Here is a 25,697-nt window from a genome sequence, read left to right as displayed (position 1 = left end):
CTTCCTTTTCAGCAAATGATTGACTATCTGCAATGACTTTTGGTATTTCTGGATTGTAACGAGTCCCCTCTGGAAAAATCACTAAATACATCTGTGGGATTAAAAAGAAACAAAATAGACAAGTTCTTATAATGAATGTAAACTGATTTGTTCTACAGAAATCATCATCACTTAATAGGCCCATATTGAATCTAATTCACACCATCGATTATTGTAAGGATCCAAAGAATACTTGAGCTAAAATTTCTGAGCTTTAAGAACCTTACTGTTTGAGGGTCAAAATAATTTTCTTTGAGTGTACACCATAGAAAGTCGCCCAGGTGATTTAGGAAGGGAGATAGCACAAGTCAACAGAAGCAAGCAAGTCAGGAGCAGCTGATATCAATGAGAGTATCGGTTTTGTATAATGGGATAAGAGGAGATTTTGAAAAGACAGTCAAGTATGTCACAGATGACCTAAATTATATTTTTTTCTTTAATACTGATCTTGCATCTAGTCTCTCCTTATACTAAAATACATATTTAATTCCATTCATAATCAGAAATACTATTAATTGAAATTATGATAGATCAGCTACCTTATGTGCCTTTATGTATCTCACTGTATTAGATATTAAATATATTATGAACTTAAACTCAGACTTTAACATAATTTGAACTTTAAAGTCACATTCCTCTAAGCATGCACGTCTGCAAGTTTTGATTTCCCAAGTAAATTGGTTTGCTTGCCTATTCAGCAACAACTGTCTGTTCGTTCTCAAATCATTACACAGGTAACAGTTGCCTAAGTATCTGCATATCTGACTGCAAAATTACGTACCCAAATAGAAGCAGTCAAATTTAATGAACTTTCTATTTGCTTTTGAAACAGAACAGAGGTTTCCATCTCTCTCTTTTTGCACATGTCTTGCATCATCTCCTACATACAAAGTTGACGCCAAACATCACTTAAACAGTGAAAATTTCGTATTTGGGGTCCATCTGCAGAAGAAAAGGCTATGGCCACATATGGTAACTAGTGTGGAGTGTCCATTCACAGTAAAATCATGCCTACTGTGCCTAGACTAACTACTTCATATGTTATCTTTGCATCAGTGAGTCTCAGAAAATATGTGAAAGAAAGAGAGATAGTGGATTTACAAAGCAGTTCAAGAAGGATTATCAGTGAGTACAGGAAAACACTGACAAGTGGGAGTGCACATATGAAAAGATGAGAAGTTAAATAAAAACTCAGAAAGAGACATACAGGAATATAACTTTGTGCTTCTGGCCCACAAAACATCAAGAGAGTGTGCTTTGCACTTAATGATTGTAGAGAAAAAGTTGAATGCAGAAAGACAGGACCCAGCCAGCAAACTCTCCGGTATCACCCCACAGTGAGGAAGGTTGAAAGATGCGCTAAAATGCAAAGGTATAAAAGTACCAGAAATATAGGAACTGTGCCAGCCAGTGAAGCCAGCATGAGAGCAAGAAAGAGGAGAACTAAGTACATAGCCCAGAATCTGGAAAAATAAAAAAAAAAGAAGAAATATTAAGAATGGCAAAACCAGTGTCAGTAGAGTGGAGTGAAGAGAGTTAGAGGAAAGGCTGTACTTGTCATGGCACATTCGGGGAGGAGGAGAACTGGCAGATTGCAGATACAAGTGGAGTCCAAGACCATGCAAGGACCGGCAGAAACCCAAGATGTACACAGATTTGGTGGGGAAATAACAAAAGAAAATGGGTTTAAGAGGCAAGGTGCTTACTTTTTTCTACCATGACAGTAGCATAAGCACAGGGACGAGTACAGGAATCCTTAGACCCAGCAGCAGTCCACACTTTCCCCAGTCATGTATACATTTCAGCTATGAAGTACACTGTTGAGATATTTAAGTGACTAAGTAAAACTTTTCAGAGTTAGCTGGAAAGGGCAAAATATTCAAATCCACATGCATTTATTTTTTTTTCCCCCATAAATGTGCTTATACTCAAATCACATAATTTGGATCCTTAAAATGGTACTTCAAGATGAGGTTACTCCCCCCACTCCAATTAAAGACTGAATGCTCTGCTCCAAAAGGTAATACAGGGAGAGTAACAAGTGATAATGGACAGAGCAAAGAAAGCGAAGCACACAGGATAGGAATACCATTCTTGGTGCAGAGATCAGCACTTAAAAGCATGCAACAACATTACTGGTCTTCAGAGCAGACAATCAGCCACCAAAAGCTGATTACACAAGAGAGAATAATACCTACTTACTCCAGTCCTACAAAGCAGGGGCTGAAATTATATTTTAATTGTTCTTGCAAACCTCTAAAACACAAGCAGCTGAACCAGTTTGTTGACCAGAATCTGAGTATATCTGAACTGGAATCACACCAACATGACAGAGAGGTGGCTTTTGCTTTAAATTCAGCATATATAAACCTAATATGTAGCTCATTAGGACTACTTTACCTGGGTAAAATTCATGAATGTAAATAGATGTCTGTCTTATACTCACCTACAGTCCTGTACAAGAAAAAGATACTCTGCCAGTGCAATTCAGCCTACCAAATCTATTTGTATTGACTCGGTTTTCTCCCACCACGGGCAGCAGAAGCTAAATCCTTAAGCACTATTTCCAACTATTATAAGAACTAAGAATCTCTGAGATTTTAATAACTAAATAAGCTCCCCTGAACTTGGGTTAAGAACTGTTGAGTTCTAGGAGCATTTTAATTGCCTAGAAACACTAGCTGCAGCTAAGGCAATTTTTTATACAAAATTTTTCATTTAGGGCAATTAGCTACATAAAAATTACACATCTTATCACAGTGACTGCAGAATACAGTGCTTGTGTTCAAAATGACACAGAAAATCTCGCATTACCGCAGTCCCTGATTCACTGTTACACCGATTTTAATGCAAGCAGAGTAGGTTCCTATGTTCAGATACATGGTACTTTCATGACTTTCTGTTGTAATGGGTGGGTGTCCGTGTACTCGCTATCTCTCGTCAATCTGAAAGCTTCAAGGAACGGATCAGGATTCATTTAGTAGAGCCCTACTGATTCTTGTTGGAGCCAGAAAAATAGAAAAGAGGGAGCGGTTACCCACAGAGTCCCCAGCGTAATGTCAGTGGACTTGCCACAATCCACAAATGAACTGAATGCATGATGATAACTGCTTTCACCTGAATACCAACTCTTTTCATTTCCCCAGTGTTGTCAAGGTCACCCAGGCAAAAAGAAATAGCAATGGCACTGAGACGGGCTGTGCTTCCAGAGAGGGGAGTAGGGCAGCCAAGGAAAGTCCTTGAGGGAAATCAGAGTACCAGAAAAGCAGCTAGTATGGATGGAGCAGGGGAAGGGGGCATGAGGCAACACGCGAGTCCCTGGAATACAGAACAAAGCCAGCCCAGATACCATACACATACAGTGAGAAGTGGTGATAAAAAATCCTGACCAAGGACAGGGCTTTGGAGGGTGTCCCAGAGAGAGTAGCTGACAGTCTGTAGAAGAACACAGGGCATCAAGAAGTGGTAACTACTGGCTAAAGATAACTTGCATTTACTGTGCTGTTCCTGGGTGGCTGACAAGGGGAAAACAATTGAATATTTTTATTTTCAAAGTTCAAAATCATTACTAACCAGCTAAATATTTGCTATACTGGGTTAAATCCCACATCTCAGAATGCAGATTTTCTACTCTCGATGCATGATAAGAAGATACATGTTACATTTTCAGTTATTAAACTGAATAGTTTGCTGTTCAGAAGAGTTAACTTTCTTTATAAAACAAGCAGATTGAGTATATCAAGTGCCGGCTGGATATATTGTTACACTGAGAAATGCGTTTCTCTTGTTACAGCTTACATTAAAACAACATTAACACAAAAGTGTCCTTGAAACCATGTGACAGTCTCTGCTCTCACAACAAGAGAGCAGAGACTCTTGTTAACAATCAGCCAGATTTTATACAATTTAAAACAAAATCACATCCTTTCAAGGTTTTTGCCACAAAAGGCCCAATAATGAATCATTTGAGTGTATACTTCAATGACAGTTTGAGAAGCAAAGTGATTTCCAGAAATAAATGAGAAAATTTATTAGTTCAAGATCTCCACTAAGAAAACACAGGTGCAACAGCATTTCAGCCTAGCATCAGAGTTTTGTGTGTGTCTAATACTGCTGTGCTGCACCTAGGAAGAAGGGTGGAACAACTGTGACCAGCAGGGCAGGAAAGGGGCTGGTTAAGGCAGGCAGGTAGAAGTCATAAGACAAGGCAAGCAAGGAGCATCATGCAGTCCACTGCCCCTACACAAAATGAGACATACCAGATCACTTATCTGGTTCTACTGTGAAGGTAAGAGTCCAAGAGGGAGCCTTATTTTTCCCATGTTCCACCTCTGATTTACTTTTCATTAAAAATGGAAAAAAAAAAAAGAACAAAAAGGAAAAAATAAAGAACAGAGAAAAGAACAAAGAAGGGGAAGGAGAGGGGAAGGAGGAAAAAAGAAAAAAGGTCCCCCCACTCCGCCCAAAAGAGCTACAGTAAAACAGTAAAGAGCTTGCTACACTAACAAGAACTGGTTCTGCCTTCCTACACATCTTCAGTTTCTTAATGGGAACAGGGATAGACAGACTGAACATTTGTCATTTGGATTCTTTTGTTTAAACTGTATGTGGAGAGAAACTGTAAGTAACAAAGTGACCCTTAATACAGACTCCCCTCCATCTACTCTCTATTGGCATATAATTCTTTCCTTAGCAGCTGAAAGGCAAGCTTTTCTCTAACACTACATTAAAGAACGAACTCTACCATGTACACGCAGAATTACTAAGCAACAACAGCTGCTCACTAAAGTGAGGAAAAGCCTACCCTGAACAGTAGCATCCACTGAGTAAATTTTAATAAAAATTCCAGAGCAGTAAATTAATTATTTTCACATGAAGCTGACGAGTTCAGGTCATACTTGCTTTACTGATTAAAATGTCTTTATTTTAAAAGCAATATGGTTGCTTGTGAATGTCATGCTAAGTTGCAGAATTGCAAAGTTTCTTAATGAATAATGCGGTAAGGACACAGGTTATCATGTTCTTCTCCCAGTAGTAATTGTAGGTGAAAGGGCATTTACAGCATCTACAATTCAATTCTCAGATAAAGTGGATTATAGAAAGTTTAGTCTTCCCTCAAATGACAACTCAACAGTCTGTGTCTTTTACCCCAGCAGATGCAAACATTTGTCTCAGCAAACAAGCTTTTGACAGCTTTGGTTTTGTAAAACTTAAGTGTCACTCCCTATATCGTCTGGCTGAAAGAGATTTAAAACAGAATGCATTTCTGCAGTAGTTACACTTACTTCTCTTCTATACTGCTAGCCTAGATAATATGAGGAAAATGGCAACAATTGCCTGGTAAGCATATCCAGGTTCTGTGCCCAGTTGCAACACCACCAAAATTCCAGATAGCCAAATTACACCAAAAAACCCAAACGTACCCCAAGTGGTCCCAAATTCATTTGGCGTTAACTTAGATAGGTTAGGTATAGGTTTTCAATCCACACACAACAGAGGAGGGAAGAGAAAGATGATTCCAGAAAAAAAGCCTTCTGGATTTATTTAATTTCTTAATCACAAGTAGACATCCATCATGGAAAGCAGAACCCACAGCAGATGTAGCTTGAAAGAAAAGCTTTATGCTTAAACCTCCCCTTACGTTCCAGTTGGGCTAAAATCACACACTAGCCTGTCCAGTCAAATTTATAGCACTGAAGCAACACTGAAAATCATTTGCAGGTTTCCAAAGAGATGCAGAATTAGATGAGTTTCTAGGCACAGCTTCCTAAGATTGTATTACCAAAAGAAAAACCACACCCAAAAAACCTACATTTCTATAAAGCAGACTAATTTAATGCAGAGTTCAAATCAAGACTCTTATCACAATCAAAACCTTATTATTACAACAAACCTTGCATTTTAGGGGGTGCAGACGGAAGCCAGAAAGCTGGACTCAACCAGAAGCTGCCTCTTTGACTAGCAAGAAATCCATGGGCCTATGTGGGAAAACGTCCTGCTAGGGTATTTCATCCAAACTAACTGAAGCAACTTAACCAGCTCTCTGCAGGGGGAGCAATTGCTTAGGGGGATGACTACAAATATGTTTCACACATCCTGCAATTTGTCTTTGCTTATTCCATTACACTGCAAATTCTACAAAAAGTAGAAACTTGGCCACTGACATACAGAAAGTAACTTGACGCAATGCAACCTCTTCACATCCCAAGCCCCTCTCTGGTTATGCAGGCACAAGTTACCACTATTGAATGTGACTACCTTCTCCATGTGGACATCATTAGATTAGACACTGGACAGCAGAAGTTTAGTTATTGTGATGTATTTCTGGCCTTTGTAACTTATATGCTAAAAACTGGAGATAGAACCACTTTCTCATCTCGATTAAAAACAAAAAAACCAAACCCTGTTCATGCTAAATCTTAGTTTAAGACAAAATGAGTTCAAGCCCTGTCTTAAACAGGAGTGCTTTACTCACTTAAGCCTTTCAGTTCACATAAGGCCAGTTTACTTTTTCAACAGACATACATGCACAAACATAAAGACACTATCGCAAAAAATAATACTAAAAATAATAATAAAAAAAGACAACTATTATGAAGGTCAAAACAACCTATGCATTCCTCTTATCCAAGCCTCAGCTTATAAAAGGTTTGCCACTTAGTATTTGGAGTGGCAAGTCCTAATCACATAATTTTAAATAAAATGAAAGCGTAACTGTTCTATATCAAGGCTTGCTTGGTTGGTTTTCTTAAGTCCAGCCAAAAACACAGAAAACATTTTAATGCACAACAAGTAATGGAAGCACAGCACAGTAATTCTAACCACTGAGCCACAAACCATACAGAGAGTCATGAGAAAAGTCACTTGGCACCAACAATCATTCTTCAAATGGAAAATTATAAAGAGTTCAGGTTTTTTTGTTTTTTTTCTCATCTAGGCGTAGCAGACAAAGTTACTCTGTTCCAAGATATCACTGCCATTCAAAATGATTGATTATTGGGATGACTAATTAAGATTTGGTAAGAATGGTTCTTGGCTTTCAAAAGATCAAATAATTGATATTCTACAAAAATACCAGTCTCTGACAAGCATACAGTAGTCAAAAATGTTGTCTTTTGAACCACAGAAAACACTGACAGCGGTTTCTCAAGGAAGGTGCTACAGCTCATGTTTAAGATTTAGTCCAGATCCCCCCTGCCCTCTACAGGCAGAATCATGAAGTTCGTATCATTCATGAAGGACTAGTCAAATTTGCCTAAGTTTAATTAGAGGTATCGCTCTAATCATAGCGAGTAACTGTAAAAATACCAAAAGAAAACAAATCCATTATTACTGTGTTGTAATTTGTAGTTATGAGGCATGGAATATTACTCCAATAAGCCTTTGCCATTAAAAAAAGGAGGAAAAAGTGGGGAAGGAAGGTATAATCTTACCGGAGTCTCAGCTTTCATCTGGGCCCGTAACTTCTCTCTCATTTCTTTTTCATTGAATTTGGCACTTCTTTTTACATAGACTCCTCCATGCTAACAGAGAAGAAAAAAAGAAGTATTAAATATTTTAGTTTAATGTAGAATAGTTGATAGCATAACAAACAAGACGACAGTGACAAGTCACCTTTATGATTCACACTGCAAATAGCTCACAAGACGTTTTCTCCTAGGATGAAAGCACCTGAAACTAATTTTACATTTGCATGTACTTGAGTACAAAAAAATCTGTTTAAAGATCAGATCTAAAAAAAAAAACCACAAAAACCAAAACCATAAGACACTTGAAGTGTCTGGTTTAAAGGTGTTAAATAATTAACTGGAAGATGGCATTGGAACCAACCCCAGGGATCTATCTATTCCCAACAACACTGACAAGCAGCTTAACTTGTATACGAAGGGGGGGGAAAAAAAAAAATCACGACTGAAGTTACTCACATGCAAGTACTTACAGGTCAATGTTTGGAATTTTATGTGCCCACTCTTAAATAGTGACTAATGCAAATACTGGAATTAAAAGTACTGTACCTATACATACAAAATTTCCAAATAGCACAAAAGTAACTAGCATAGGCCTTGAAAACTTCCAGGTACTTTTATTAGAGAATCACACTTTTAACAAGGAAGTTATATACCAAGATACACACTTTTAATAAAGAAGTTATAAACAGAGGTAATAATTCAATAAGTAACACAAAATCTTTAGAAGGCAAAGGATTTTATAAAGGTATTTTTACTGAAAACCATTATAAAAAGATAGACAATTTCCTGGAAAAGATTGATTTTATAAATTTTTCCACACGATTTATGACAAAAACTTCAGTAAAAGGACTATGGCGAAGTACATACAGAAAGAGGGTTATAAAGAAATAAAATTTGCCTCATCATTTCCCCCTTCCATCGCTCTTTTATCTACAGTGTCGCTACAAAAGGATGTAAAAAAACATGTTCCAAAACGAACTACTGATACAATAAATTCTGAAAAAAATAATCATAAAATAGTTTGGGTTGGAAGGGACATTTAAAGGTCATCTAGTCCAACCCCCCTGCAATGAGCAGGAACATCTTCAAATAGATCAGGTTGCTCAGAGCCCTGACCAAGCTGACCTTGAATATTTCCAGGGATAGGGCACCTCCCACCTCTCCGGGCAACCTGTGCCAGTGTTTCACTACCCTCGCTGGGAAAGATTTCTTCCTTGTATCTAGTCTAAATCTGCCCTCTTTTAGTTTAAAACCATTACCCCTTGTCCTATCACAACAGGCCCTGATAAAAATCCTGTCCCCATCTTTCTTATAAGCCCCCTTTAAGTACTGGGAGGCTACAGTAAGGTCTTCCCAGAGCCTTCTCTTCTCCAGGCTGAACAAGCCCAACTCTCTCAGCTTGTCCTCACAGCAGAGGTGTTCCATCCCTTGGATCATTTTTGTGGCCTTCCTCTGGACCCACTCCAACAGGTCCACGTCTTTCCTGTGCTGAGGGCTCCAGAGCTGGACGTAGGACTCCAGGTGTGGGTCTCGACAGAGCAGAGTAGAGGGGCAGAATCCCCTCCCTCAACCTGCTGGCCACGCTTCTTTGGATGCAGCCCAGGATATGGTTGACCTTCTGGGCTACGAGGGCACATTGCCAGCTCATGTCCAGCTTTTCATCCACCAGCCTGGATTGATAGCAGGGGTTGCCCCAACCCAGGTGCAGGACCCTGCATTAGGCCCTGTTGAACCTCATGAGGTTCACACAGACCCATCCCACGAGCTTGCCCAGGTCCCTCTGGATGGCATCCTGTCCCTCAGGTATGTCATCTGTACCACTCAGCTTGGTGTCATCTGCAAACTTGCTGAGGGTGCACTTGAGCCCCCTGTCTAGGTCATTGATGAAGATATTGAGCAGTAGTGGTCTCAGTAGGGACCCCTGAGGGACACCAAACAACAGAATTTCATTTTTAAGGTACATTGTTTTCATGTGTTTTCTGATTCCCTAAGTTGGTAATACTCTTTTCTGCCTACCCTGACATCAGGATTTGTCAGATAATTTCTGCCCATTTATGGTGTTACATGCTTTTAACAGAAGGATGACAGTAAGATTAAAACTATTACAAGCTGAACCTTTTTCAAATGTCTTATCTCAGGAACTGTAGAAATAGGGGTGGTGGGGTGTGTGTGTGTAGCTGTTACGTTATTTGCATGGCAAGGACAGGAAGAAAGTTTGAGGGCTTAGGAGGAGGCAGGCAGAAGAGGCAGTTATGCAAGGTGCTTTCAGCCTTTGCTTTTCATGGTGTGAAGAGATGGCCATGCAGCTGCTTAGCTAGTGGTATCTGACTTAAGTTGTTCACCAAAAGCTGCAGTGAAAAGGAACAGAAAGTCAACAGTACATTAACTCCATATTAAATATTCTGTCTTAACATTATTGTCTGTGGTTCCCTTCCAAGGTGAAGTAGCCAGCTGTGACACTCAGCTGTGCTGCTGTGGCTGGCAGGGGACCAAAGCCAAGAACAGAATCTCCCAGTCCACTGAGCTTGGCCTTTAGCACGCTGGAGCATCGTATCAGGACCACCTCACAAAGCAGTTTACCAGTCCCAGAGAGATAACGGCATGAGCAGAACATTCCATCAGCTGTGCAGCAGAGAGCCACGTGTTATCTACACACTCCACATGTAAGACCGTTTTTAAGATCCGACACCATTAAAGGGAAGTAGAAGTCTTATTCTGTACAGTGACACCACAACAACCACTTTCAGGAAGGGCAAACTCAGTTTGGTATGAGAAATAGTGCATCTATTATACAAGACTTCCCTGTAATTGGTAAGTCATCATTCCATGTGAGCTCAGGTAGGTGAAGCTTTGATAAATGAGGGAAAGCTGGAACCAAAGTCTTCCCTTATTTATCAAATTACTAACCAGCTGCAGCAAACCCGGAAAATACTGACCCACATTTTCCTTGTTTAATTTGTGAACTTGGAGAATCAGATTGATTTTGCACAGCTTGCTTAGGGGCACCACAACACCAAAGACAGGTTTGGTGTCCCCACCTCAACCTTCTGAATGGTCAGGAATAGATTTGTACTTCTCAAATATAAGTATACAGTTGCCTAACATGAGAACAGACAAATCACATACTGTAAAGATCACCATTCGCTGCATACAACCCAACTATACAAACATGTCATCTCCCCTATGGCACAGAGTTACAAAACTAGAAAGATGTGAGATGCCCCACTAGCTAAATATTTGGATAGTAATTTTGGCTAACAACCAAAAGGGTGATGAGAAGCTGATGCTGAATAACAGAAAAGACAAAGACATACTTCCCATGTTAAGAAGTCAAATATTTTTGATATCACAGAGCTTGCTTATCAAAATTACATCCCAGACTCACCAGGTGGTATAAGATGAGTAAGAGCTAGCTGCATTTTGGTGGAGAAAGATAGGACAAAAAAATATTTCAGATACATCCAAAAATAATAAAGCCAGTTTTATGAAAAGAAATAGCTACCTAATAAATCAAATATGGAACATAATGGGTTAATTTAAGTGCTTCTTTTCTTTTCTTGTGATTAGTTAGCTGCCTCCAAAGAAGAATGCTAGTTATGCAATTGTATATAGCTCAAATTCCCCAATTTGTATTGCATTTCCTTTTCAGCAAGAGATCAAATATATGAATGCTTTTCAAAACGTATTTCTGGAAGTACTGTTTTTAAGGTTATAATTTTTTTCCGCTGTACTTTAAAAGCCCCTCTCTCAGTCAACAATGGATTATGTTTACAAATATACTTCCTTTGTGCCTGAATTTCGCTCTCCTGGACATCCAGACCACATTTATTTCCAAACAGGATGTTTACCTGAGGTAGGGAATATGAATTCCGTGAGCATGGCGTAATTACGTGTCTCTGGAAACTTTTAGTGGAGTGTAAGTGACATCACTAACAGAACATCAACAGGAAGGGCAGGAAGTGTTTTATGTTTTTGCACTGTTTGGTGTGATAAAAACAATAAAAATACATATTAGCTTGCACTGCAGTCCTGCTGCATCCCGTCTCAGTCATTTAAATGCACACGCATCACCACTGTTAGTAAGCTGCCTTTCATTTGTGTCACTGGATTAAATATATATAATCACTTCCCACTAAACCTTGTGGTAGTTTTATGTTTTTGGGAATCTAAAGATGGACAGATTTTATTTAATATATATGTTCTGATTAAAAATGTAGGCTACATTCAGATTAATTTCCACAGGAACCTTCTTTTAACAGTCAATATAGCACTCAGGAAACTGAGTGCCGGATATTCCAGATAGCAATAGTAATTTTCCAAAATCTTGAAAAAAGTCATTTCTGGACACCTAGTGATAGCAGATGGAATATATCCTGTCTGTATTTTAATTAAAGCAGACTTAAATCTGCAATGTAATGACTACAGGCAAGGAGAAAGAGCAAAATGTTTCCATGCAGCAGACTGCTCACTTCAGTAGAAGAAAAATGTAGAGAAACGGAGTCATTACTGGCAACAAGCAAAGACAACAGAGAAGTCCATTTTCCCCAATGGATACCCTCAATGACATATGACAGGGTGTGACAGTCTGAACTTATTTAGGGGACTGGGACAGCAAACCCACCAATAAAAAGAAATCGTCAACAGTTTTCTTAGTTTCTCTGCAGCATGTTCTTTTCTAAACATAGTGATTTTAGAAGAAAGGATGGCAACCACCCATGCTCCAGCCTAGATTTATAGCCTAATTGCTAAGGCATTCATCCAGAAGGCATTTTCAACCATCGTGCTGAAAATATCTAACCTGGATCTCCCAGTACCTCAGGGGACACTCTAACCTCTTACACACTGAGCAATCAGTAGGAACCCCAAACACTACCTGTGCTCTAAGACAAAATGGTGAGATAGTTCACACCCTAGAGTTGGGCATCTTAATGTGGCATGATCCAAGACTATGAACCTCTTTGCGAATTACCTATGCCCAAACTAGAAGGCAACATCTGATTGCTGGGAAAGACTACTGTTTCAGGCGCTTCCTATTCTTCAACATACTAATTAGGCAGTTCATGGATCTGTACCTCCCCTTGCCCAATGCTCTCTAAACCAAATACAACTTATATGAGCTTCCTGGAGGCAAAGTTTTGGAGTCAACTGCCACACAAGGCCTATCCTGCCTCCTCCCCTCTTCCCATACATTGCCGTATACTCAAAACTTTCCCCCTTTTGCTGGTTCTAGCAATCAGCTGATCTGACTTGACTTATGGATGCAAGAGTGCAAGCAGTGAGAGAGATGAACATACAGCCAAGGATGAGGGAAAGGGTAAAGCCTCCTATTCGGACATATGTCTGTAGTTGCCTACTCTTCATATATTCCTTTTCAAAATTAGTTCAAATAATACCCGGTGTAGTATTGCTCTGAACATCCCCCATCTTCTTGGGCAGGGCTGACTCACTTCAATCAAACTGTCTAATTCTATTAGAAATATTTCTCTAAGTGTTTTTTGCTTTTCTTTGCCTGGGCAGGGCAGGGCAGAAAGCAGATTGATCTTCACCCGTTCCCTGAACATTAAAGACGGAAGCCAAAGGAGAAAAGTCTTATTGAACGAGAACTTTGGAACAGTTACCCAAAACTTAATCCATTTCTATTCTAAACAACTAAGCAACCATCTAAATCCTGAGATAAATACTGTGAAGCCATTTTGTATCAATGAGCAAAACACACCAATACTTCAAAAACACCTCCCTCTACATTTTATTTCATTTCTATATAGAAATAGTCCTGCTTTCAGAAAAAGCAAAGAATAGACATGAAAAATTCAGAGAGGTTTTTAGGGAGGTAAACTCCATCTATACTGTTCTCCACCATTTTAGATTAAAGATCACATCTGCTCAGTGTGTTGGCTGTACAGTGACCACAGCCCTCTGTTTCTTCAGTAATTGTATAATTTTGAGTCACATCAGCTTGAGCTCTCAAACTAAAAGGAACAAGAGGAGCATTATGTAGGAAGAGGAGAAAGTAAAAAAAGTAGTAATAGGAATACTGCTAGATTCAGGTTTACAGCGTTTTTGCTTAACTGAAGTCCAAAGCAAAACTGTCAAGACTTTCATCGAGGCTGGGATCTGCTTTTCCTTCACACTACACTAAGGTCTAATTTTTCTCTTTTATATTGTGCTAAAACCAAATGACTGAAAAATAAATAAGTACACCACAACAATGTCAATTTACTCCCAATTTGGTAGCATGATACTCTGCAGTTTTAATTCTAGTAATAAACACCATCTGTAAAAGTATTATTTTAGAAAAGTAAACTGATTCTTTAATAACTGTCTCTCAACTAAGACACATATCTAACTACACTGAGTGAAACCATATATTTTCATGTTCAAATAAACAAGTGCCAGCTCAGAACTACGTTCCCAGCACATATCATAAATGGAAGGCGAGTGTATCTTACATATTTGACCCACAAAGAGCAAGGGAAAAGTGAATTGGCTTACCTGTGAAAAATACCACCCATACAGCGGAAGCCATTTTAACCCATCTTTCAAGACATACCGGACATGCCCGAGAGCATTCTGCCTAATTGCCAGCATGTCTGCAATAATCCAATCAACTGCAAAGACAAAAGCCCAAAATGTTTAGTTAAAATAGTTCTTAATTGCCATTGAAGAGACAAAAAGCACATGCTGCACATATAGCTATCAGTACAGGTTTCTGAACTAGAAGTTCTTGCTCATTAGGGCAAGGCTGGAAAGAGACACAGTAAACAGATAAGCAGTTTTTTAAAATCCATAAAAGTGCTAAGACACAAAAATACACAAACCTGTACATTGATGATTTGATAAATATATTACATTTTCTTTATTTTTTGGCAAATCTCCGTAGAGTATTACCTAAAACAAAAAAAAGAAAAAATGTAGTATTACTTTATTATTTATTTTCATTGCATTAGGCAGCGATGAAATCCAATACAGTAATTAGCTACTTAACAGGAAAACTGCCAGTAAGGTAGCACTATTAACAGAAAAACACCCCATCACTGCATCAGTACCCATCATGCATACAATTGACTTATCAACAAAGCAGTGAATATTAATTAATGAGGGTTTAAGAAAGCTATTCTGTTCCTGTACCTCAGCCCTAGAACTGGATCTATGGAAGCTGACCTACATCCACAAGATTCCTACATTAGTATAGTTAAAAAGGAACCATAGACATGTACAAAATCACCATTTAACTTTATACATCTAATGAATAAGATATGCTTCAGCCAGACACTTGTTATCATTCAATCTAAAATGGTAAATTTTCCTGGATTACATCAAGAACAAAATCTCAACCATTTGCCGTGATTGTAACCATCAAGAATGACCAAAGGAGCATGAAGGCGAGGGGTGTCTCTAAATTGGTCTTCAGTTTCCAGCTGGCAGGCTTTGTTACTTTTTTTTCCTCCATTACATTACAGATACCCTTTAACCTTGTAGTTTTCCCCTGAAAGGTAACTGCCTACTAGTGAAATAACCTTCTAAGAGCATGACTACAAAGCCAGGTGCTGAAGCAGTAATCCAAGTCAGCTTTTAAGATGGACTAATTCAATAACTTTCATTTCAAATATGACAAATGAGTTAAACGATTTCAATTCTGAAGAATCCATGAAGCCATTTAATTATCTTTAATAAATATTTTCATTATCTAATGAAGCTTAGTTTTTCCAACCAGTACTTTCTCGCTAACATTCCCCCTGCTCTGCCAATACCAATGGCTGTACTCCTTGTTTCTGGAAGTTAGCTGTATTAAACATACCATCTTCTTCTTCAAAGTGACTCCATTCACCATAAAACAAAGTGCTATTTACCCACTTATTATGACAACTTCCCTAGTCTGAACCATCTGGGAATTTTATCAGGAAGATCTAACTAATATTCTTATCTTGATTAATATAATTTAGTACGTCAAGTCTTGTATTAATTAGAAACTTTACAGAAGGTCTCTACAAGCATCTCTGGAAGATCTGCCCATCTCTCAGCCTGTGATACTGGATGGGGAATGCCTCGTACTGTAACGCTAGGCAAAAACTCCACATAAAGCTGTATATTTTATATTGACGCTGTTCCTTCTTCCTTGAAAATGTAGCCGCATTGTTGATCAAATTTTGTTTTCAAGTTAAGAAACCAGATATTGGCAAACTGACATATTCAATAAATGTGTGAACAAGAGATCATATGGCATACGGTAAAAGAGAACATTACTTATTTGAATTAATTTTAAAAAAAAGGCACAATAAATTTTAACTTAACATTATTTGTAACAAGTCAGTTGACAAGTATATTCTAAACAGTATCCAAGAAATTCAAACAAGACTTTGAAAAGCTGTAGGAGTAATTTTCTCATTAAAGTTCCAAGAGAATTTATAACATTACTGCTAACACTCTAGGTACCACAAACTATTTAGTAAAAGGTAGCAGTCAGATGGTTTGATCTTTCAGTGGAGTTTTTGCACCTGAGCTGTAATAAAAAATTACCTTCCTACTTTCACTTATGGAGTTAAAGCTTTATTTTTCAAGTGTATATTTTTCCAGCAGTGTTATGCACTAGGTCCATAAATACTGTTTTCTTTAATTTCAAGTTAAGACTCCCACTATGCAGTTTCTGGCAAAGACTGTTTTAGAGGAAGGGGAAAGGCCCAATACAACAAATCACTAAACCAGAAGGTCCTGAATGCTCTCTGTGCTTTTTTAAAATGCAAAAAAATATGAACAAGAGGAAAAAAAAAAAAATCTGCCCTTGACACTGTAAGAGCTGCCCCACAACAGGTTTGAAAAGATATAAATTATAACTTCAACTTGTAAAAATTTCCACTTTAATGTACAAAGTCAAACTCTCAGTGTAATCAGACTCACAATTCAAAGCATTCACTTGTGATTACTGCATGAGTAAAAACAAATATGAAGGATCATTCCCTTAAAAAAGCATGTATGATTGTGTCTGCCAAATATAACAGTTAATCTATATTATTTTTTATTTCAATAAGATTGGATCTAGTTCACTTTTTAATCCCAGAGGAACACCCAGTCACTGTTACTGTAAGCAATTTATAAGTACAACATTAAGTCTTACCGTAACAGTTACATATGTTTACATGTAATGGACCAAAATTTTTTACTCATGATAAAACACATAGCCACACTGTTGTACAGAACTTAAAAAAAAAAATCTATTTTTCCTATTTATAATCAGCTCTCATAAAACACAAAAACATGGATATTTTATTTCAAAGCAAAGGAAGGAGTGAGAAAATCTGGAAGCTCTATTTTGTTTGCTCAGATAGCTCAGCCTAAGAGGATGCAACAGTTTTAACTGCAGCATCATTCACTTCAGCACTGCCCATTTCAGTAATCTCGAGAAAAGGCTTATACAGGTCATGAAAGGCCAGCAAACGCCTATTCAGGCATCAGACACTTACGGCTAGGAACTAAGAGCTACAAACTTACAACCGTTATTACAACCAGATAAAAACGGCAACTTCCAACCTGCATTCTCTAGAGGCTTCTTGGATTTCACAAGAAACACCTACTCCATGGGCAGCCACACTGCTCTCCTGAGAACGAAGAATTTTTGCTTTACTGTTTTATTTCTGGAAATTTTCACAGACCTTACACAACAGCGGGCTAACAGTTAAGAGCTTTGAATCCTACAAGAAGCATTGCCCTTTTCCCTTTGAGATGATGTCTGAAGAATTCACCTGCTTGTGGATAAGCAGGGGAAGAGCCCCCTCATGGCAAGCCTTCAATTTCTGGCTATCTGATGCTTTTAAGTGAACCAGGGCACCTAATGCATATTATAGCTGCAGAAGGTGATATAGTACTCCGTGGTCTCCAGAAAACCTGACCCCCTGCTGTTGCTTGTATCTAACTCTGCAAAATTCCTCTGCTGCACAGACTGTGCAGCAGTGACTGGCTCCTTCTCAGTCTGCTGGCGCAGCAGAGATCTGGAGACCACAGTGAAGTCAACCACCTGAGTGACTTACCAGGGACAGCAATGCAGAAACAAGTGTCCACAGCACCAGGTTGTGTGCATGCCCCTTTTGAAGCAACCTGAAGAGATCAGAGTAGCCAGGAGACTCCTAAGTCCTCCTCAGAAGAACAGTGCCGTTCCCTGGGTCTGCAGCACCAGAGGGGGTGGTCTTCCCCTCTGCAGGGCACCCACTAGCCAGCACCTGGCAAGTGGTACAGGACATACTTGGGAGGCAGTTTTCACTTCCAGAAGCTAATGGACCTGGTGTTTCAGATATTTTATTCACAGCTCTCCACATGGCACAGCATACATACATTCTACCTATATACCAGTTTGAAAGACAGAAGATGTATGTCCTGTCTGCCACAATGAACCTATTCATTTGAATAGGTATTGCTTTGTTTAAAAAAAAAAAAAAGGCACAATGAAGTCAAGCAAAGAAAAGTTAAAAGGAAGAGCAACCCAGCAAGCCAAAGTAAGCAGAGGTTTGAGGGAAAATACTTAAAATGCAGATTTAGAGTCTAATATTGCAAACATTACTTGCGTACAGAACATTAAAATGTATGCTTTTAACCATGTTTTGGTTGTTTCATAGCCCCGTTCACAAGAACGGGTAATACAGTTACTGTTAACATGGGTCTTTCACATCTGTGTACATCGCAGTGCTGTCAAACTCAACTCAGTGAGGTTTCAAATAAAGGAAACCAAATGCTAACAGATTCCCTTCTGTGGGAAGGCTGGTACCCAGCTTCCCTGAATGCCATAGGCCAAAAGCTGTTCACACGCTTGGCAGGCACAAGACACACCTTCAGAGTCTTGTGGCCAGAGGAAGCTCCGATTCATTGGCAGGAGGTTACAAGTTGTCCTGATGGAAGAATTTACTAATTCAGTGACAGGGTGATCTAGGTGTGCAAATGGGAGCTCCTGGGTGATCTGCTGACACCAGCTTCAGCTTCCCTAACAGCCTCTGCTTCTTCCAGTGCAACACATTCAACTATGGCTGTGCTACCGTGGTAGGTTATGTAGCTATGTAAAACAGTCTTGCACGGCAAGCCACATCTGAGTAGCTCATAATTTTGGGTAGTAGGGTTTCACTGCAACAAAGTGGACACTCCCGATTTAGAGTAAGAAGTTTTATTTCTTGCTTATGAAATCTGCACATACCAAAGAAAATTAAATGATCATTTAATCACATCCTAGCTATATCAGCTCAGTAAACAGGGCCATGACAAAAATAACTCCAGAGGTAAAAGTAACTACACTAATCAGAAGACCTGCTTGCAGGTCAACTGGTGACCACATCAAAGTCCTAGCAAAGAGATTACATTAATATGATAATTGGATGTGGCTGATATTGGGAGCAGTTCAGGAGCTGACCTGCAAGCAGATCTGGTGCTTCTGCTTGAGTGGCAGAAAGGCAACACAGCTGGTTATTGGTGGTAAAACTTGCGCCATCTCATCTGATGTCCCATCACATGTCTATCAGCACACTTATTCTTGATTTCTAGACTGCTTAACTCTCCTCCCCTCCCTCCTCAAAGAAACCAGGTATGAATTGCAGAATGATGTTCCCTACTTTGCTATTAGTTCAACAAAACTGATGTGCACTGGGGCACTTTGCAGAGAAGGTGGGTCATTTTGATCAGGAAAAACGTCACCTTCAAGCACAGGCAACAGCAACTGGAAAGAAGGATAAAAGCAGTAGGATAATAGGAGGAGAACTTTCCTTCCCTCTCTTGGAGGAAGAGAGGAGAAACAGAACATTCAAGACATCAACACTTTACTTAAAAACCATGCAAACTTCATATACTCAGCTGTGCTATCCTCACAAAACACACTTCTCTCCATTTTGCTATTTCCTCACGACTACTTTTATAACTGGGATTACATGCTCTTTGGGACAAGAGCAACTTTGTTAGCTGGGCACTACTACAACATGAGTGCTTGTTAAAATAAATAGTATCCTAGGATGTATTTCTCATCTGTTTGTTAAAAAGTCTGGATATAATTTTGTGGTGAAAGGGTAGAGCTTGCATCAACAAACCACCAAAAGCAACTACCAGATATGGCTTCTGAAGTCAAGGCACAACCGTATGGAAGCTGACTTCTGCAGCATTGGTGCAAGCATCTTAGGGGAAGTTGTTTAAATTCTCTCTTAGTCTAAAAACCTCCCTAATGACACCACCAGTCCTTTGAGCTTCTACAGAAAGTACCTCGGATTACAGAATCTATTTACCCTGTTTGTCACGAAGCAGACTCAAGACAGGATACAAATGGGGAACTTTTACCTAGTGCTGACAAATTCCTCAAGTTTTCAGATGTCCTAGTATAAGAATTTCAAACATTTATTTTTCTTCACAGAAGACAGAGAAGCACTTCTATTCACATTTAACAGATATAGGTTTCACTTGCCTACAGCATAAGGAATATGAATAAGACAGGAGAAAGGACTTTAATGTTTTAGCTTTTAGTTGCCTCTTCTCTAGATCTGGGAAAAAAGAGCTTACCTCTAAGTATCATTTTTCTAAAGATACCTTTAGGTCATACAGTTTTTAGGTAATGGTCATATTATTGCTATACCTCATATCCTCTTCAGTTAAAGAGACTATCTGCTCAATACATAATTGCACAAGTCTGAAGCCTGAGCTGCTCAGGCTCAGCATCAAACCATAAAATCACAATGCAATCCATTATACTGAAGCTGAGAGTTTGCTCAAATATTCTGCAGCTATATTTTTTAGTGGGGTTCAGTGAAGAAAACCACTGCCAGAAGACTGACCTCTGGAGAATATTGATAAGATTCCTATATGTAATGAATTTTTTTTTAAAGCATTCATTTGATGGAACTAGAAAGCAGAGAACTTCAAAGAAAATACAATTACTGCCATTTTATCTCCTTTTTGATAAACCTTTTGACAGATGTCAAAAAAAAAAAAGAAAAATAGCTAAAACTTTTTTTGAGGTCCCCAGTCCTACCAGCATATGTTAAATATCACTTGACGGTATTTTGTAGATTCAGAAGCTTTGTTTCTGGATTCTCATCAGGACTATACATGGGTTGGGAGCTTTGCTTTAAGCAGACTCAATTACTTCAGTCCTGCCTGGATTCCTTAGCTATCTGAGGAAACATAAAAAAAAAAAAAGGCATCCATATAACTGAACTGTTTCAGTCTTGGTGACAGAAATAAAGCAGGACTTACCATGATCATGATTTTGGCACCATCACCAAGATTTTGGCATCTAAATTCTAAATAAATCCAACTTTCAGTGCCTAAATAATTTACTGGATCTTTCTGCAAATTACTTGCTTTTGATTACAGTGCAGTTCTATAGCGCAACCCACAGTTACAATCAGTTACCACTTGGGAAAGTCAAGGTTAGAGCATCTAATAACTTGTACCATAAAAAAAGTCATTACTGGTGAATTAACAAGTACTGCACATATTTCAAATATATATAGCACATGCGAAAGGACACTGTTTGTAAGGTGAGATTTCAACAGGAGAATTTCTCTTAACATCTGGCGTCTTGGTATTACGCAAAACCTGAGCATGCCTTCCAGCACAAGAGTGGAAGGAAGTATCCCACCTGTTTCATTAGCAGAGAGAGTAACAGTCTCCCTTTTAATCCTTTGGCACCTCTGAAGATTTTTTCCCTGCACATTTTTGTAATTCCCTTAAAAGAAAGGAAAAAGCGCCCCACATGTAACACACCTCTGAAGATTTTTTCCCTGCACATTTTTCTAATTCCCTTAAAAGAAAGGAAAAAGTGCCCCACATGTAACGTAGGTATTGTTTTCTTTATTACTCTTCTGTAGTGGAAAATACATAATGTCCGTGTCCCATCCCATCCATCCCCCGCAAAATAGCTGCTACAGTGCCTTGGTACATTAAGCACATTCTGGAAGTGTTATCCTTTGTGCACCTCACACCAGCCAGATGCAGGAAACCTCATGGCAGTTCACAGCGTTCCTCTAGCTAGAGGTCTTTATAATAGGAACTTTGCTTCTAACTGCCAAGGACTCCAAGGAGCAGTTGATCATATCTGTAATGCTCACACAAGTGTTTGTATCAAGTACAGACTTGGTGTGAAGTTATCAATGAGTTGACATGCATGGGAAAGGGAATGATTAAGAAACCTCCACATCCTCTGCTTGTGACTGTGGAATAAGATTTTTGAAAATTCCTCCACACATCATTTTCAGTAAGTATTCAGAATTTAAGCACTGTGGACTTTCAGGGTGAGGCAAAGGAATCATTACACAGCAAAAGAGAACATGCAGGGAGGAATCTGAGCTAGCTGCAACTAATCTGGCTCCAGACTTGAACACAGTAAACTTGAATCAGCCTCAAAAAATAGCCACTGTAAAAATCACTCTAATATCTGCACGCCACCACAGTGTGTGAATGAGCCAGTTCGCCTGCAGCTTGCTGGGGGCTGTGCGCTATGTATGCTTATGCAAAAAGAAAGATGCGTGCCCTCAGATTCCCAAGTAGTGTTAGAAAATGGGATGGGATAACTCTTCAAGTCAATCCATAAGTTCCAGAGGAAAAATTATTATAACTACCACAATACAAAGTAATAAAAAATAATTATTTTTCTTCACATCTAGTTATGTGCTCAAATACAGATTCAGCCAAATAATGGGTAGCTAATTTTACATTTAAAAAAAATCAAACTAGCATGAACTGTATGACTTTCTAGTCCCACACCAAGGAGACAGTCGTAACAGGGAAGATGACAAGTAATATGTGGCAGAAATGAAATTAACAAAAGAAGAAAGTATTTTCCATTTTTTAATCCCAAATATCTTCATATCATAAATTCAAATGGCAGAACAAAGATTAAAGTATATTTTTCCCCTGAGAAGATATTCTTCCTCATAATTGTAATGTCAAAATCCCTAATATCTGAGCCTACTTTATCAAACAAAACTAATACTGAGAAAAAAAAAAGATAACTGTAAGCCTGAGGTAAATAGCTTGAAATAATTGGAGTCAAATGTTGAACTATGAATAGAAACTTCTCTTAGCAAGAACAGTATCTTACGGTAGAGTACCAGGAGAAAAAAACTTCTCAATTAACAATCATCCTTACATAAAGTATCTGGACATATTATGTAAGCAGAAGGAAAGGGCATGGAACAGCCCTGTAAAACTCCATGGCCCAGTATGTACCAAAGCACAGTTAAATGCAAGAAGAAGAAAATGTTTAAAACTCATGCAGGTTTAAAAAAAAAAGTTGTAATTTCAAAAAATGATAAGTACTGTTTGTATTTTCAAATGTAACAAATTATGCAAAAATCAGGACAACGCATATTAAGACTGAATATACTAAAAATCTGAAGGTATCCAAATTAAAATATATTTAAACAGAAAATTTTAAAATCAAACTATGAGATTGTACATCTTACTGGCCAAATACTTGGAATCAGAATTTATAAGTGCATTCAAACCTGCCCTTTGACTCCTTAGCTTTTCCTACCTGACAAATACCTGACTTCTTAGGATTTTCATAAATATATGTAGCTAACTTTAAAATGTAAACATACATATTGGTTTCAAGTTGCAGACTGTATTAGATAAGACTGATATAAAATTCATATTCAGTTGTGACTTGCCAATTCTAAAATATATGCTAGGTCAATCTCCACATAAAGCTTCTAACTTCTGAACCTGAATAGCAGTTTTGATTCACGTAGCTGATACCTGATTTCTGAAGATGCCAACAGACCTCAGTTTTAATTTATTTATTTTTCATATATCAGACAGGAGGTAGGGGATGATAAGGATCAGCACCGAATGTGGAATCTCCCCACACCAAATTCTTTTCAGATTGCCTCAGAGCACACCAGAACTCCAGCTGATATCCTGACAAACCAGAATCTGAAGTCTCAGCTTCAGAACGACAGCCAAGAGCAGATATCTCAATTTTTGTTGTATGTGCAAATATATCTTTTGCAATATCTAAAAAAGAAAGAGCACAATTCTTACGCACCTAATGTATCTATTTTTCCTGTCTCACACCACCGTTGAACATAAGAGTCTAAAATTAGGCATCCATCTCAATTTGAAAGCTGCATCCCTCAGGCTTAGCAGGTATCACTTAATTTCTGCTACAATAACACACAGGACACTGTTGCATACTATAAAAGACATATACACCTGGAGACAGCTGCACCCTGAAATCTCTAATGAGATGAGCTCTAATGTGATGTGTGCCTGCAGCCCAGAAGGCCAAATGTCTCCTGAGCTGCACCCAAAGCAGCGTGGCCAGCAGGTCGAGGGAGGGGATTCTGCCCCTCTACTCTGCTCTGGTGAGACCCCACCTGGAATCCTGCATCCAGCTCTGGAGCCCTCAGCACAGGAAAGACATGTACCTGTTGGATAAGGTCCAGAGGAGGCCACAGAAATGCTCAGAGGGGTGGAACACCTCTGCTGCGAGGACAGGCTGAGAGAGTTGGGGTTGTTCAGCCTGGAGAAGGCTCCAGGGAGACTTTACTGCAGCCTTCCAGTACTTAAAGGGGGCCTATAAGAAAGATGGGGACAGACTGTTTAGCAGGGCCTGTAGCAATAGGACAAGGGATAATGTTTTTAAACTAAAAGAGGGTAGGTTTAGACCAGATAGAAGGAAGAAATTTTTCACCATGAGGGTGGTGAAACACTGGCACAGGTTGCCCGGAGAGGTGGTAGATGCCCCATCCCTGGAAAGTCAAAGTCAGGTTAGACAGGGCTCTGAACAACCTGATCTAGTTGAAGATGTCCCTCTGCTCCTTGCAGAGGGGTTGGACTAGGTGACCTTAAAATGTCCCTTCCAACCCAAAGATTCTATGATTGTATGAGCCAGGGTAAATTGTCTTCATGGAGCAGAAAAAATTTCACTGGGCTTCTTTCAAAAGGTTACCGTACAAAAGTGATTCACTTCATTACGTTCTCCAGGTTTTTTTTTCAATCTTTGCATCCCACCAATCCCCAAATTTCTATCACTCCCCCAAGACCTTCATTTCATTATTTCTACCATCACAAGTAAATGACAAGTTACAATTATCTTAACCTCTCAAGATGCCTCACAACAGCTAAAATAGTTTCACAAACCAGCAACATGAGCAGGCTGCTGCAAGCTACATGGAATGAATGAGGAAAGTGCAAGCACTCAGAGGCTGCTCAGCTACCACCTGAGCTTGAAGGTTTGCCTTGCCTGCACCTCTGCACCTTCCTGCTCAGCTCCAATACCATCCCAGTACTCTTCCACTCCTAAACTGCCAGACTGGGACTGCCAGGTTCATGCCAAAATGTGATTGCCAGCATTTTCTTTCCAAACACAACTGGACAAGGGTGAAAAGTGATGTCTCCTTTTGACCTTCCGGTTACGGCATTTGGCTGGGAAATCAGTCCTCATCTTGAGGGGAGTCAGACCCTGTCACTCACATCTACTGACAGAAAGCAGATGAAGACAAACCTTCACCCTGCCTTGATGAAGCCTGGTTATGGTGCCTTCCCCACTGTGGAGCGAGAACCAGGTTCTTCAGAGATAACAACCCACATCACCAACAGCAATCAGAAGCACCTCCCTGATGCGAGTACACTGCAACTTGGCCAACAGACTTGCACTGCCTCTTTTGCTTCCCACCTCCACCTTGGGGCCTCCCAAGTTGCCTGCTGGATGGCTGAACAGCTTCAAAAGGGAAAGCAGGGAGCAAGTAAAGATAACATTGTCTGGGAAGGCTGCTGTCCTGGGAACAGAGATGAGCACAGACCTTGTAACTTCCACTTCCAATGTAAATTGGCCAACAGCTACAAGACTAAGCATCCGCCCCAGGCTCAGACACTGAGCTTGCCTCAGAGATTTCCTATGAAGCCAAGACATGAAACACAGCCCAGGCTCTGCTCTGCTGGAAAGCATTGTGAAGAGTACAGTGTTTCCGCAAAGTTTTAATTTGCTCTAATCCTAAGCAGTTTTAACCTTGTTGAGACACAGCAAGTCCAAGCTTCAATTCAATCCAGAAAGCACACTGCAGTAACAGAGATCTCTCCTATTTTCTAAAATAATTGTCATAAATACTACAGCTCTGCTAAACAACACTGAGGTAGCATCTGATTCTCACAGCCCTTCCAGGGCCCCATAATGACAACGAAAACCAGAATTTCATAATGCCTTTAATGAAAGCACCACTTCCAAAA

At 39.2% G+C, this 25,697-nt stretch overlaps 1 protein-coding gene across 1 annotated transcript; it reads right to left on the bottom strand.

The window, feature by feature from the left end:
• LOC104617569 (1-acyl-sn-glycerol-3-phosphate acyltransferase epsilon-like) lies at positions 1-23,483 on the bottom strand (the record flags this gene model as incomplete). Its single annotated transcript, XM_010282927.1, has 5 exons — positions 1-91; positions 7,473-7,562; positions 14,001-14,116; positions 14,327-14,396; positions 23,338-23,483. Coding segments are annotated over 5 exons (513 nt in total), but the record flags the coding sequence as incomplete, so codon positions are not given.
• Positions 23,484-25,697: the final 2,214 nt, after the last annotated feature.

The sequence above is a fragment of the Phaethon lepturus genome, unplaced genomic scaffold (genome assembly GCF_000687285.1).
Source record: "Phaethon lepturus isolate BGI_N335 unplaced genomic scaffold, ASM68728v1 scaffold9870, whole genome shotgun sequence".
NCBI classification, from domain to species: domain Eukaryota; kingdom Metazoa; phylum Chordata; class Aves; order Phaethontiformes; family Phaethontidae; genus Phaethon; species Phaethon lepturus.
Note: the sequence above shows the minus strand (reverse complement) of the source record. Positions and strands in the feature narration are given on the sequence as shown.